Raw genomic sequence first — 12,628 nt, 5'->3', positions numbered from 1 at the left:
GCCTTACAGTCCATAAACAACGTCTACCCACAAAACCATGCCTGTCACAATCACAGAACTAGGCTACTGCAGAGTAGCCTACACAAGTCAGACGTACTGTAGGCTGGCGTACCCACAACAGGTTCTCACCAGGTTAGAAAGTCTCTGCAAATAGTTTCCACTACTACTTGAGTGAAACAAATGCAATCATTGATACTAATCAATCACAAAAAGAAACCTCTTACTCACACATGAGAAGTTCGCTCCCCCGAGTTTATTCACCAATTCATCAACGATGCAACTGCATTTTCAGGTCGCGGTAATCCACAAAGTTGTGCGAGAACATCCAAACACATTATTGCGACTGAAGTTAAATCTAATTAAGTACTGTCTCTGATAGGCCTACAGTCTACATTACAGCGGCCCTTGTTCTGGTACAAACACAAAAACAAACATCAACAGAATTTGCGTTGGCATATTGAAATAAAGTGAATGTCCGCTAATGGATAAAACATCCACGAACAAACGCTAACCATTCTGATGACGTAGCGCCTGCATTTTTAAAACATGGCCGCGCCCTAGTGGCGAAAGTCGTTATTGACATGTCATTTTCCAGTGAAACCACTTGAATTTCAGGTTTAATGAAAATCCATGTATCTTCAAAAATGAAAAAGCAGCCAAAAAATGGTCACAGTTCTCACTGCTTCATTTCCACTTTAAGCAATTAGAGCTGTGATGTCACAATCGAATTAGAATCCTTGAACATTCCGCCATTCATTTCAATGGGGCCCAAAAACGCAGAAAAACGGGAATACCGCGAAAACGACAAGGGCCAGCGACACGAAATCAACAAGCAAGTTACACCGGTTCGGGCCTGAATTTTTGGAGTTCGAACCGCGTCGATAGCTCAAACGGTCTAGGAGCAGTAGTTCGGCCAAAAAGTGGGTGAACAGGAATAATAAATAATAAGAAAACTTAAGAAGAACAATAGTGGGCTTGCTCCGCAAGCCCACAGCATGGCTTTCAGCCATGCTGTGGGCTTGCTGGATCAAACCCACTAATAAGTAAACTTAAGAAGAACAATAGTGGGCTTGCTGGATCAAACCCACTAACTAGAATTGCGGTTCCGAGGAACTGCAACAGTGGGTTTGATCAGTGGCACGGAACTCGGCCTCATCCAAGGATTCCAACGGTACCTAATTTATGAAAATCGGGCACACGGATCAAAAGTTGTCTGCATTAACGCAACATCCAATAAGCTAAAACGCATAAATGACATGGTTGCTATGCTGGTTGCTATGGTGGTCGCTAGGTTGACATTACAGGGGTGGTTTCTAGGTTGTTGCTAGGGTAATTAGTTAGTTGCTAGTAAGCCATCTTAAGCTGACTGCATAAAGTGATTATTTTAAGAGATACATTTTCAAACCAGAACTGTGTATAGGTCATGGTTAAAAACGTATCAGAATCTCAGAAATAATCACGTAATGCAGCCAGTTTAAGATTTTTTAAGAAGTCAGATTTTTTAAAGGCAATCAAATTTCTGCTGACTCTCTTCTGGCTGCGGTTAAAGGCCAGCGCCTGCTGAGAGGCCTGAAGGGTCAGTTCTGAGGTTGTTGGCTGCTGGAACCGAAAAAAGGACTGCATTTTCTTAAAAGACAATGTGACTGAAGTGCGGGCAAAGTTTGCACAGAAATGTACGATTTTTCCCACCCTCATCGACCTTGTCATAAAACTTGTTTAAATGATCGATCACACGACGCCTCCTTGCTGCTTTGTTGTATACATCAGCATTTCTCAAACTTCTTTGACCTGAGGCCCAGTCAAGGCATACTTTGGGGTCATAGGGCCCACCTACATGAACCCACCCCCTCCTCCCAACCCCTATCAAATTGTAATGATATCACAATTATTATTTTTATACTATATTGCCTACATGCACTTCAAAACAGTCAATGTTTAAAGTGCTAAGATTGTTTACAAAAGTTTGTGAAAGCATGCACATCAGAGTACTGCTTTACTAATGTAAAATATAATTAGGCCTACACTAGTTTCATTGTTTTTGCATTGTTGCATGATTGATATGCTATTTAATTACATTTCATTTGAATGCCTGAATGTAAGAATTCAGGAAACACAATACCAGCTTTTAACATTTCTGTTGTTAGTTTATGTAAATCACATAACACATGAACTGTTTACATACTACTGATAGCCCATTACTGTACACAATAATACTGTGCCCATTCATTAACATATATTAAACATCAGGCGTCTTGTTTACACATTTAAACCATATTTGCACTTCGAATGTCGCTTCCAAACTGTAATAACTACATCTACAAAGTCTAAAGAAGATAACCATGTAGTCTGTTCATAGATAAGATCGATCAATTTTGACAGAACTACAGACTTCGTGAAAGTAGCCTAGTAGTCCTACATAAAAGGCTCCATATTCACTTCATTGCAAAATCGCGGTTGGTCTGTTTACACACTAAAACCATATTTACACTTCGAAATTCGCTTCCAAATTGTAGTAACTACATCTACGAAGTCTAAGGAAGATAATCATGTAGTCTGTTCATAGATAAGATACATTTTGACAGAACTACAGACTTCGTGAAAGTAGCCTAGAAGCCCTACATAAAAGGCTCCATTAACTTAATTGCAAAATCGCGGTTGGTCTGTTTACACACTAAAACCATATTTACACTTCGAAATTCGCTTCCAAATTGTAGTAACTACATCTACGAAGTCTAAGGAAGATAATCATGTAGTCTGTTCATAGATAAGATACATTTAGACAGAACTACAGACTTCGTGAAAGTAGCCTAGAAGCCCTACATAAAAGGCTCCATTAACTTCATTGAAAAATCGCGTTTGGTCTGTTTACACACTAAAACCATTTTTACACTTCGAAATTCGCTTCCAAATTGTAGTAACTACATCTACGAAGTCTAAGGAAGATAATCTTGTAGTCTGTTCATAGATAAGATACATTTTGACAGAACTACAGACTTCGTGAAAGTAGCCTAGTAGTCCTACATAAAAGGCTCCATATTCACTTCATTGCAAAATCGCGGTTGGTCTGTTTACACACTAAAACCATATTTACACTTCGAAATTTGCTTCCAAATTGTAGTAACTACATCTACGAAGTCTAAGGAAGATAACCTTGTAGTCTGTTCAACGATAAGATACATTTTGACAGAACTACAGACCTCGTAAAAGTAGTACCTAAAATGAGTGTGATAAATGGCCATCACGTAGCCTAAAGCATATAGCACTAGCATATGACAACAGCAAATAGCTAACGTTTACGTTAGCCTAACTTACTTATCGTTGACGTTGACCCGACACGTTTATAAGTTAGACCATAGACTGATAAGGACGTCCATCAAAATTCCGTGTGTATCCTGTGTATCTTTCATGCTGCTATCCTGTTGCCTCTTCCCTGTTGTTCCGGCAACAAGGTTTTTACGCGATATTTACGCCACATCCCAGAGAGTTGTTGTTTGGTGGGTCAGGTGACGAGCCGTCGAATCACAGCACAGCACCCAGAATGCATTGCAACACACCGTCTAGAAGGGACTCAGCGTTTCAGCCATGGCTTTCAGCCATGCTGTGGTCTTGCTGGATCAAACCCACTAATAATAAGAAAACTTAAGAAGAACAATAGTGGGCTTGCTGGATCAAACCCACTAATAAAGAAAACTTAAGAAGAACAATAGTGTAAGCCATGCTGTGGGCTTGCGGAGCAAGCCCACTAATAAGTAAACTTAAGAAGAACAATAGTGGGCTTGCTGGATCAAACCCACTAATAATAAGAAAACTTAAAGCAACACCAAAGAACTTTTCCTCTGTTGCATGCCCTATTTGTTTATCCAGCACCAGCTTTGCAAATAACAATGTCCACAGACAAGGTATAATATGTTGCATGATTTTATGAAAGTACGATGTATTGCGACATCGGATGCAAGTCAAATTTGTAGTTTCTCATGTCTCATTCCATCGAACTACAGAACCGCTACCCGATCCAGCAAACTTACATAGTGCGGTTATAGCCGATAGAGAGCCGCTAAGCAAATGCAGAAAGTGCCGTTCACCCTGTTACGAGTTGATGAACCACTGAAACGATTTTGGAAACATTATTTTAAGGTACAAAAAACTCTTTGGTGTTGCTTTAAGAAGAACAATAGTGGGCTTGCTGGATCAAACCCACTAATAAGAAAACTTAAGAACAATAGTGGTCTTGCTGGATCAAACCCACTAATAAATAAATAAATAAAGTAAACTTAAGAAGAACAATAGTGAGCTTCGCCATGCTGTGGTCTTGCTGGATCAAACCCACTAATAAAGTAAACTTAAGAAGAACAATAGTGGGCTTGCTGGATCAAACCCACTAATAAGTAAACTTAAGAAGAACAATAGTGGGCTTGCTGGATCAAACCCACTAATAATAATAAGAAAACTTAAGAAGAACAATAGTGGGCTTGCTGGATCAAACCCACTAATAATCATTTTGCTTAGGTTATGTTGAAAAAAAGGATATAAGATAGTTCCTGAGACCTCTATAAAGTCATTAAAACATAGTAATGCAAAAACCTGCAAAAATGGCTGGAGTTCTAAGGGTTAATGTATCTCTTTAATTTATAGTTGCATCTTAATTGTTTTCAGTCTCATGGAGGTTATGCCTCTGCTCCTCCTTCTGGCCACGGGGTTCCTATGCCTAAAAAGGGCAGTTACATGAAGATGGAGAAGCAGGGCTATGGAGACTATGATGAATATGAAGAAGAAAACTATGAGGGTGAAGAGGATGAAGAAATGGTCGAGGATGAATACGATGACTTTACCAAGGAGCTCAACCAATATCGCAAAGCTAAAGAGGGGAACAGCACAGTGTGCACAGGAGGTGTGGGCAACCGTGGAGGCAGAGGTAAGGACCCACACACGCACACACTTTTGAAGTATTTATTAAGTTATTCATAGGGACATTTAAATTATGAATGTAAACATGATCAACCTTTTTATTATTGATTCATTTGTCAATAAACATAATTAAATCATATATAATTAAACGAGAAAACTTTGTATGATAACAGTACATTTTCGTTGCGGACCAAAACAATGTTAATTGGAGTGTTTTTTAAGTAAGACTGGAATAGAGCCAAATGATTAATTGCATTTGCGATAATATTATGATGTGATCAAACAAGATTTACAGGGTCACTATGTACGCAATATGTGACTACTTGCACTTGCCAACTAGGGTTGTGCCGATGGACGATATAATCATTGACAGACATCACGATGGGAAGCAACCATCGTGATGCCAACGCCCCCACATGCCAGGCACTAATTCCTGCTGTAACATAGGCTAAAACATAAAAAAACCTTTCCCTGGAAATTAAATTGAGCCTACTTTAAAGACTGTCGGCCAAACAGTTATCACTTATTAGCCTAGCGTTTTGTAAAATAAAAGACTTATTAGTCTACTGTCTTATTCAAATAATTCCTGATTGTGGCGTGAATGTGTAATTGTCTTTTTGTACATGTCTTCCAGTAGGCCTATAGCCTACATCAGGGGTTCCCAAACTTTTCCACGACAAGGCCCCCCAAATACCACTAGGTTCTGGCCAAAGACCCCCTTGATATTTTATTAATTAAACCCATCGACAATACTACGGCAAATGTAAAAATACATTAAGCTAATCTAATAATTATTTTAGCCACAACCACATCGCGATGGAGCATACAGTGTGTAAAAATTTTATTTGGGGCTTTCTGCTATATGAGAGCCATCACTCTACTATTATTCCCAGTCATTATCATGGGAAATATGTTCAGATGCGTCACATTATTATAATGGCATTGTATAACAACCCTCATAGTATATTTTTAAATGTTTCAAATGTATTTATTTCTTGCTTTTATTTTTCCCTCCAACTTGCTGAGGCCCCCCTGGCACCCCCTCGTGGCCCCCCAGGGGGCCCCCGGCCACCACTTTGAAAATCATGGGCCTACATTGAACATTGATGTAAGATATGTAGCCTCTAATATTTTTGCAAGGCTACAGCACTAAAGCGCCAAATGCGTCCATCTCCTCCGTGTTAAAATAGGATCAGAAAGTAGCCTATCCGTCTTTTACTGTAAGGCTTGTATTTCATGCATTTATATAGATAGATAGATAGATAGATAGATAGATTACTTTATTCATCCACAAAGGTAAATTATGGTGTTACAGCAGCAATTAATAATATAAACATATATCACACATATACATACATACAAGTTAAAAAATAAATACAATTGGATATGGTCTGCGTTGAAGAGGTTGCAAACTGTGCATTGTCTCTCAGCATAAGATTTTCTTCTCACGACACAAAGGGGAGTTGTTATAAAATAGTTGCCAGTGGGCAGGAATGATTTCCTATAACGGTCCTTGTTACAGCTAAATTGAAGCAACCTCCAGCTGAAAACACTCTGTTGTCTGACCAGTAGTTCGTTCAGTGGATGTGAGGTGTTGTCCATAATGTTAAGGAGCTTTTGCAACATCCTTCTCTCAACAACCAAATCTAGGAGTTCAAGTGTACTTCCAAGCACAGAGACAGCTCTTAATCAACGTGTCGAGTTTTTTGGTGTCATTTGCTCTGATACTGGTGCCCCAACAGATGGCTGCAAAGAAAATGGCATTAGAAACAGCAGACAACATCCTGCTGCACACATTAAAAGATCTAAGCTTCCTCATGAAGTATAGTCTGCTCTGACCCTTTCTGTAAACAGCCTCACTGTTGCACTTCCAGTCCAATTTGTTGTCCAGATGTACATCCAGATATTTGTAGTTTTCTACTAGGGTCATTCCACATCAATTCAACCAGGGCCCACACACTTAGGTCTCAAAAAATTCTGAAAACCTTTCCAGGTGTACCTATGTTACCCAGGAGACACACTGTAAAATGTATTTTATGTAAGATCAATACTTTCCAAGATACAGACAGTTTTACGGGGGGAGGGGGGTGTCGATTTTGTTCGGCCTCTTTTTTTTGTCAAAGTTCACAAGCCCATAGAGCAAGAATTAAACCATGTAAGAGACTCAAATTTTGCATGCTGGTACATAAATAGGAATAGTATGTAGCAAAATCGTCACATTTGGTCTGGATGATCCTGCATGGTCATAGCTGTCTGCCGCTTTCATGTATCAAAACCAAACTTAGTACATGCACCTCAGAGCCCATCGGGAGGACGCTCAAGAAATTTGGTGACCTTTGACCTCTAGGGGGCTCTGTAATTGACAAAAATGCATTTTGGCCAGTAGTTGCTGATGTGCATTATTCTGCAATGGAAGTCAATGGCAGCCCATAGAACTGTCTGGTAAAAAGTTATACAATTTGGCACACTGATTGGGGACAGCCCAATAATTAATTTCACCAAGTTTCATGCTGGCTCCTCAAACGCTCTAGTGCCACCAACAGGCCAAAGTTGGATGTGTGTTCACAGACGTAACTTTTGACTCGTTGACCCGAATGTCAAAATGAGGAATCATTGAAATCCTTGGGACAAGCAGCGAGTTCAACACACCCTATGACGTCAATATTTGACCTCTATGTTTAAATCACAGTAAGTCTGATCATATCTCAGTCAATCTTTTTTTGATATGAAACTGATGACAGCAAGTTCCATCCAGTTCATTCTAATGTGTGCGTGCAAGGGTGGGGTGGGGTGGGACGGGCAGGGGCGATTGCGGCGGTGGGCTGGCTGGGGAAGGGGGCGGTGACACTCAGCCCTGGTTTAGCCACACAAAATCAGTTGTTTTGATGTGAAACTTGACCTTGTAACTCAGCCAATCTTGGGTTGTTTGGCATGGAACTTGCTGTGACTGCTTAATGCTATATGTCTGATGCAACGGCATTGATTTACATGGCAAATCTGGCCTGCTGAGCTGCCTGCTTGGCCCCCTCATTGCTGCTTGAAGCTATATTTATTATTATTATTATTATTATAATGTCAAAAACACTGACCGTACATACTCTGTGATTAATTAATCCAAATTAATCACATGTATCCATTTTTGCTATGAACATATTAAAAACAAGTTTGGCAGATGAGCAAATCAATGAAGAGCCAAACCAACATTATAGACTAAAGTTCAACATCTCTCTCTTGTATTATAATTTTCTCTTTGGCTCAGGCATCAGTGTAGTGCCTGGTGTCAGATTTTTAGCATGATAAATGCAAATGACTGAAGTTACCACTCACTGTCTATGACATGTGCAGCGTAGACTACCCTAACACCAGAGTAATGTTTGGAATACCCCCAATGATTTTTCCTTTTTTGGCCATTCAAACATGTTGTAGATTTTAATTAACATAATGACTAGGTTGTTGCCTTTTCTATCCAGTAGATGGCAGTCCAGGATAAGAAATAGAGAAGTTCAAAACAGTACAGTAGGAAAATGAGAGAACGAGCCTACAAGTGCAAACGGAAATGTAGTTTGTGAAGTTATTGGAATGGAAATAAATGTAACCACCTTCAACATACTTTTGAAGACATTTTGTTTCAAGCTGCAACACATGTAGTCAATTTATTAAGGGAGTTTGTCTGTTAGTTAAGGTAGGCTCAGCAAAACGTTAGCTAAGTTACCTTTGACAAGGCTGGCAGCTAGCATTTCAGACGTGAGAACTGCTACGGTAGACAACAGAAATTCCTTACTGCAGATTCAGAAATAGCAGATTGATGCTCCTGTCAACAGTACTGGTCTGGGTGTTCTTTTTAAAACGTAGGCTAAATGTTTCATTCAAAGCAGTGCTTTCTGGTCTGCCTGCTTCAGTCACGATAGCCAGACTGCACTGGGTCAAATGTCACTATGAAATGTGATTAATGAGCGAAGACAGCTGAAATCAGTCACAGCTGTGTAACTAAGTCTGTGCATATTAATGTAAACAATCTAACTGTTGTGAAAACGTCCTCGAAACTGTGCGAAGTTCTGCAAACTCGTCTTTGTTCTCCTCCCATGCAACTTGCTGCTGCGTTTCTTTAGCTGTTATGCCTTCATTTGCTGCGGCTTTTTGAATGGCTCTGCTGCTTCTGCATAGATCAACCTACCCTCAAAGATTCGCTCTGATTGGATTTCTTCCCAACTTGTCCGACAAAAAGAGTAGTTTTGATTGGATCTCTTCTCCATTTGTCCCTCCCTAACATTTCCGTCTCGTTTTTATTTGTTGACTTAAGTGTCAGTTATATTTTGCCATAGTCTTCGTCATCATATCTGACTTTTTATTTAGTTTTTATTTAGTTTTCATCTGTGAAAAAGGTTCGTTGACGAATATTTTTCGTCATAGTCTTAGTCAATGAAATGAACACTGGTCCGCTGTAGCATTGCTGGTAAACAGGGCAGCGGACTGAATTCAGCGGCAGTGTGATTAATGCTGTAAGCCATTGGTTCCCAAAGGAGATTTTATTTGAGTCGCCAGCATAGCCTAGTGAAAATGTATGTTGTGTAATAGGCCTAGCTTATACCTTATATAGCTTAGGAAAGCTAACAGCTTTCTATTAGGATATAGTTTGTTAACAGTCACGGTTTTGTCATAACTCCCTCTGTGCATTTTTGCATTTAGAATAGCTCTGAAACTGGGGGGCGAACACGTCGCAGAGGGGATGCCAAAGCGTGGATCTCACTCGCAAAATGAAATAATATTTCTGTTGGGGCCTACCATGGACCTCACAGTTGCAAAATGCAAGGGGACATGAATCAGCCTATATTTGCACGAACAATAATGGACAACAACTCTTCAACTTGGCCCGTTAAAATCTAAACAGTATAATTTTAAATTGTAAAAAAATTTACTGTCAACAAGTAAGCAGACATCCATAGACCAGGACATAAGGCTATTACATTTGCATCATAGGCTGCAGGTAGCCTACCGGTAGTTTCAGGGGAGCCGCTAGGGTTGCACCATGCCACCCCCCCCCCCCCCAAAAAAATAAAAGTGGGTCCCCAGAAAAAAAAGTTTGGGAAACACTGCTGTAAGCTACAGAACGATACTAAAGATCACCTCGTTGAAGTCATACAGTAGACTAGGCTAAATGAGAGCTTACTCTTTTTCTCAAGCTGGGGCCAGAGATGATTAGCCTGGTCCTTACCGCCTGTGACTACGTTTCTCTTCGTCATACAGTCTGGAACAAAGTAATAATAATCTGTCTCCATAATGGGCGGATGCTTATTTTGAGGTTTAAAATCATTGGAGTTCCCTTAACCAATCAGCAACGTTTGGTAATGACGTGTGCTGTGCGCCGGAGTTCAGGCTTTTACGCTTACCACTTCCACTTCAGGCTCTTCTGCTCTCAGTAGTAAACAGACCGCTGGCTAGTATGCAGGCTACCTGACCGCTAGGGCAGTCTCTTCGTAGTGGATATATCTCTAACTTGCGCCAGCCACAGACCGAGAGTTGTATACCAAAAGCGTCACATCGCCGAGATTATATCAGCTCTTGTCACACGCCAGTTTTCCCTCTCATCTCTTCTCGCCGCTTATCAGACGATTGTTGTTCTACGCAGCCCGGTGACTTCGTCGGAGCTTATTCTCCACGGGCTGTTCAGACTACACTCTCGGATAAGTTGGATTGTACTGACGACCTACGTGTTATTTAACCTGGAGCTTGCCTCGGCATAAAACAACGCAGCCTACCTTGAGCCACGCTCGGTGACTGGCTAACGTTACTGTCCACAAGCACGGTAGCCTCGCCTGGAGCCCAGCTCGGCCACAGGCTAGCCTCTGTCAAACACAAACACGGAGCGGTTTACCTTGAGCCCAGTTCAGTAACCGCTAGTCCCAGTCAAGCACAATCACAGCAGCCTTATCTTGAGCTCCGCTCGGTAACCGGCTAGCTCACGTCAAGACACACCGCCTCGCCTTGAGCCCCGCTCGGTAGGGTAGGGTAGCTAGTAGCTAACATTCCATTCCTTAAGTAGGCCTAGGCCTATGTCGCATTGATTTTGTTAAGGTAATTTGAGAGTAGGGGGGAGAATAACGAGCAGCAAACGTTTATTTGAAAACATGATAAGTAGTGATGCATGTAGTCTACACTTGTGCGTTTAGGTTTAGCTATCACCATCTGATAAATCAAACTTTTCCCAAAGCCAGTTGGAAGGAGAGTTATAAGACGTCCTTGCCATTTATAAAATTGACAAGACAAGCCTCTTGTTCCTGCTTTAATTGCGTAATGCCCTCGAGAGTTGAGACAACTTTGTGGATAGCTTCTAGCGTCTCTTCCTCCGTTGCCATTGTTGCTATGCTGTTGAACTACAAGCTTCGCTGGACTACAAGCAACTCGGCAGGCAAGTTCCGCGTCATCACTCAACTGTTCGCTGATTGGCGCGGTCGTACGCGAACCGCATACTGTCGGTTGGGCCAGACTACGTGCGAGGCTGAAATCTAATTTTGGCCGGAAGTACGTAGGATGGTAACACCAGGCTAAGAGATGATGGCCTTTGGCGAACAGTTTAGGCCTACTCAAAATGAGTAAAAGCAAATTTGGCAAAATCTCACACTTTTTTTCCTTTCCACTTTGCACAGTAGTTTCATTAATTCCAATCGGAGGAAAGAAAGACACATGGCGTTTTCTTGTTTAATTAATTTGGTAGTTTTATTATCTGCTAGGCTATAAGCCTAATGCAAAACCATTTTCTATATGAAGATATAGATAGGCATAACCAGGGCGCCCAATGCGTGAGACACACGCATTTCAATTCATTCACTTGTGTAGTGGGCGTTGGACCAGGGGGAACGCCGTCCCCCACTTCTTGGAGCATTGTTTTGTGCATTTTAATATGCATTTATTAATAAAACAAGCTGCCTGTATCGGAATCTAGCAAGCATCTTCATTGCCCACTGTTGCAATTCCTTCGTTTGTGTTTTGCAGAAAGCAGGTAGGCTAATCCAGTGGTCAAAATGACACGATAAGCATGTGAGTAATACGATTGATTTTTATTGAGGGAGCTCCAATATAAGTGATAGGCTATTTAACCATAAGTAATGACCCAACACTGAACCTGAAAAACTTTAGGAAAAACTTACGATTGGTGCAGCTACTTTCATCCAAACAAACTTTTCAAAACTTGCCTGCCCAATGTTCTTTCTGTTATTTTTTTTGTTTTGTTTTATTGACTGTGCACCTCTGCATTTTAACAATTTGCAATGACATTGATATGACGCCCCATCAAATTGAGCTACACTGCCCACAGCGTGTTGAATGCGTGTGAATCCTTCGTGTGCTATTGTTATTGCCATGGTTTACATGTGGTAATGAATGAAGCCATGCCGCATGTTATGTGTAGACTAGGCTAGATTACATAGGCTACTCTACATTATGGTTTGTCTGTTTATTGTATGATACAACAAAATCAAAAGCTACAGACCATATTCATAGACTTTGGTGGAAAAGTGTAGTTTAATGCAGTTTCATGTTCACGAAAGCTGGTAACAATTGGGCCTTGGCCTTACACACCGATGTATATGGAAGTGCGAGTGTGACTCCCCGCTACACCACTGAAAATTCGACTCGAACTCAAGCAGGATCTTCCGACAAAAATGCTAGGAGAGAGGGAGATAAAGATCGTGCGTGTAAGTGATGATTATTCCTGGTGGTAGCAGAG

The 12,628-nt window shown here is 40.9% G+C and overlaps 1 protein-coding gene across 1 annotated transcript in view; it reads left to right on the top strand.

The window, feature by feature from the left end:
• The window catches only part of zc3h4 (zinc finger CCCH-type containing 4), a 130,379-nt gene that overhangs the window by 30,794 nt on the left and 86,957 nt on the right, over positions 1–12,628 (top strand). Inside the window, exon 4 of the mRNA XM_076281798.1 lies at positions 4,654–4,912. Within this exon, the coding sequence (XP_076137913.1) occupies positions 4,654–4,912 (259 nt within the window). The remainder of the gene's footprint in view (positions 1–4,653; positions 4,913–12,628) is intronic.

Source organism: Alosa pseudoharengus, unplaced genomic scaffold (assembly GCF_046254945.1).
Source record: "Alosa pseudoharengus isolate Yale_2024_CS ecotype anadromous, Long Island Sound unplaced genomic scaffold, YU_APseudo_1.1 YU_APseudo_1.1_scf_13, whole genome shotgun sequence".
In the NCBI taxonomy this organism is placed as follows: domain Eukaryota; kingdom Metazoa; phylum Chordata; class Actinopteri; order Clupeiformes; family Clupeidae; genus Alosa; species Alosa pseudoharengus.
This window is presented reverse-complemented; position numbering and strand designations above follow the sequence as displayed.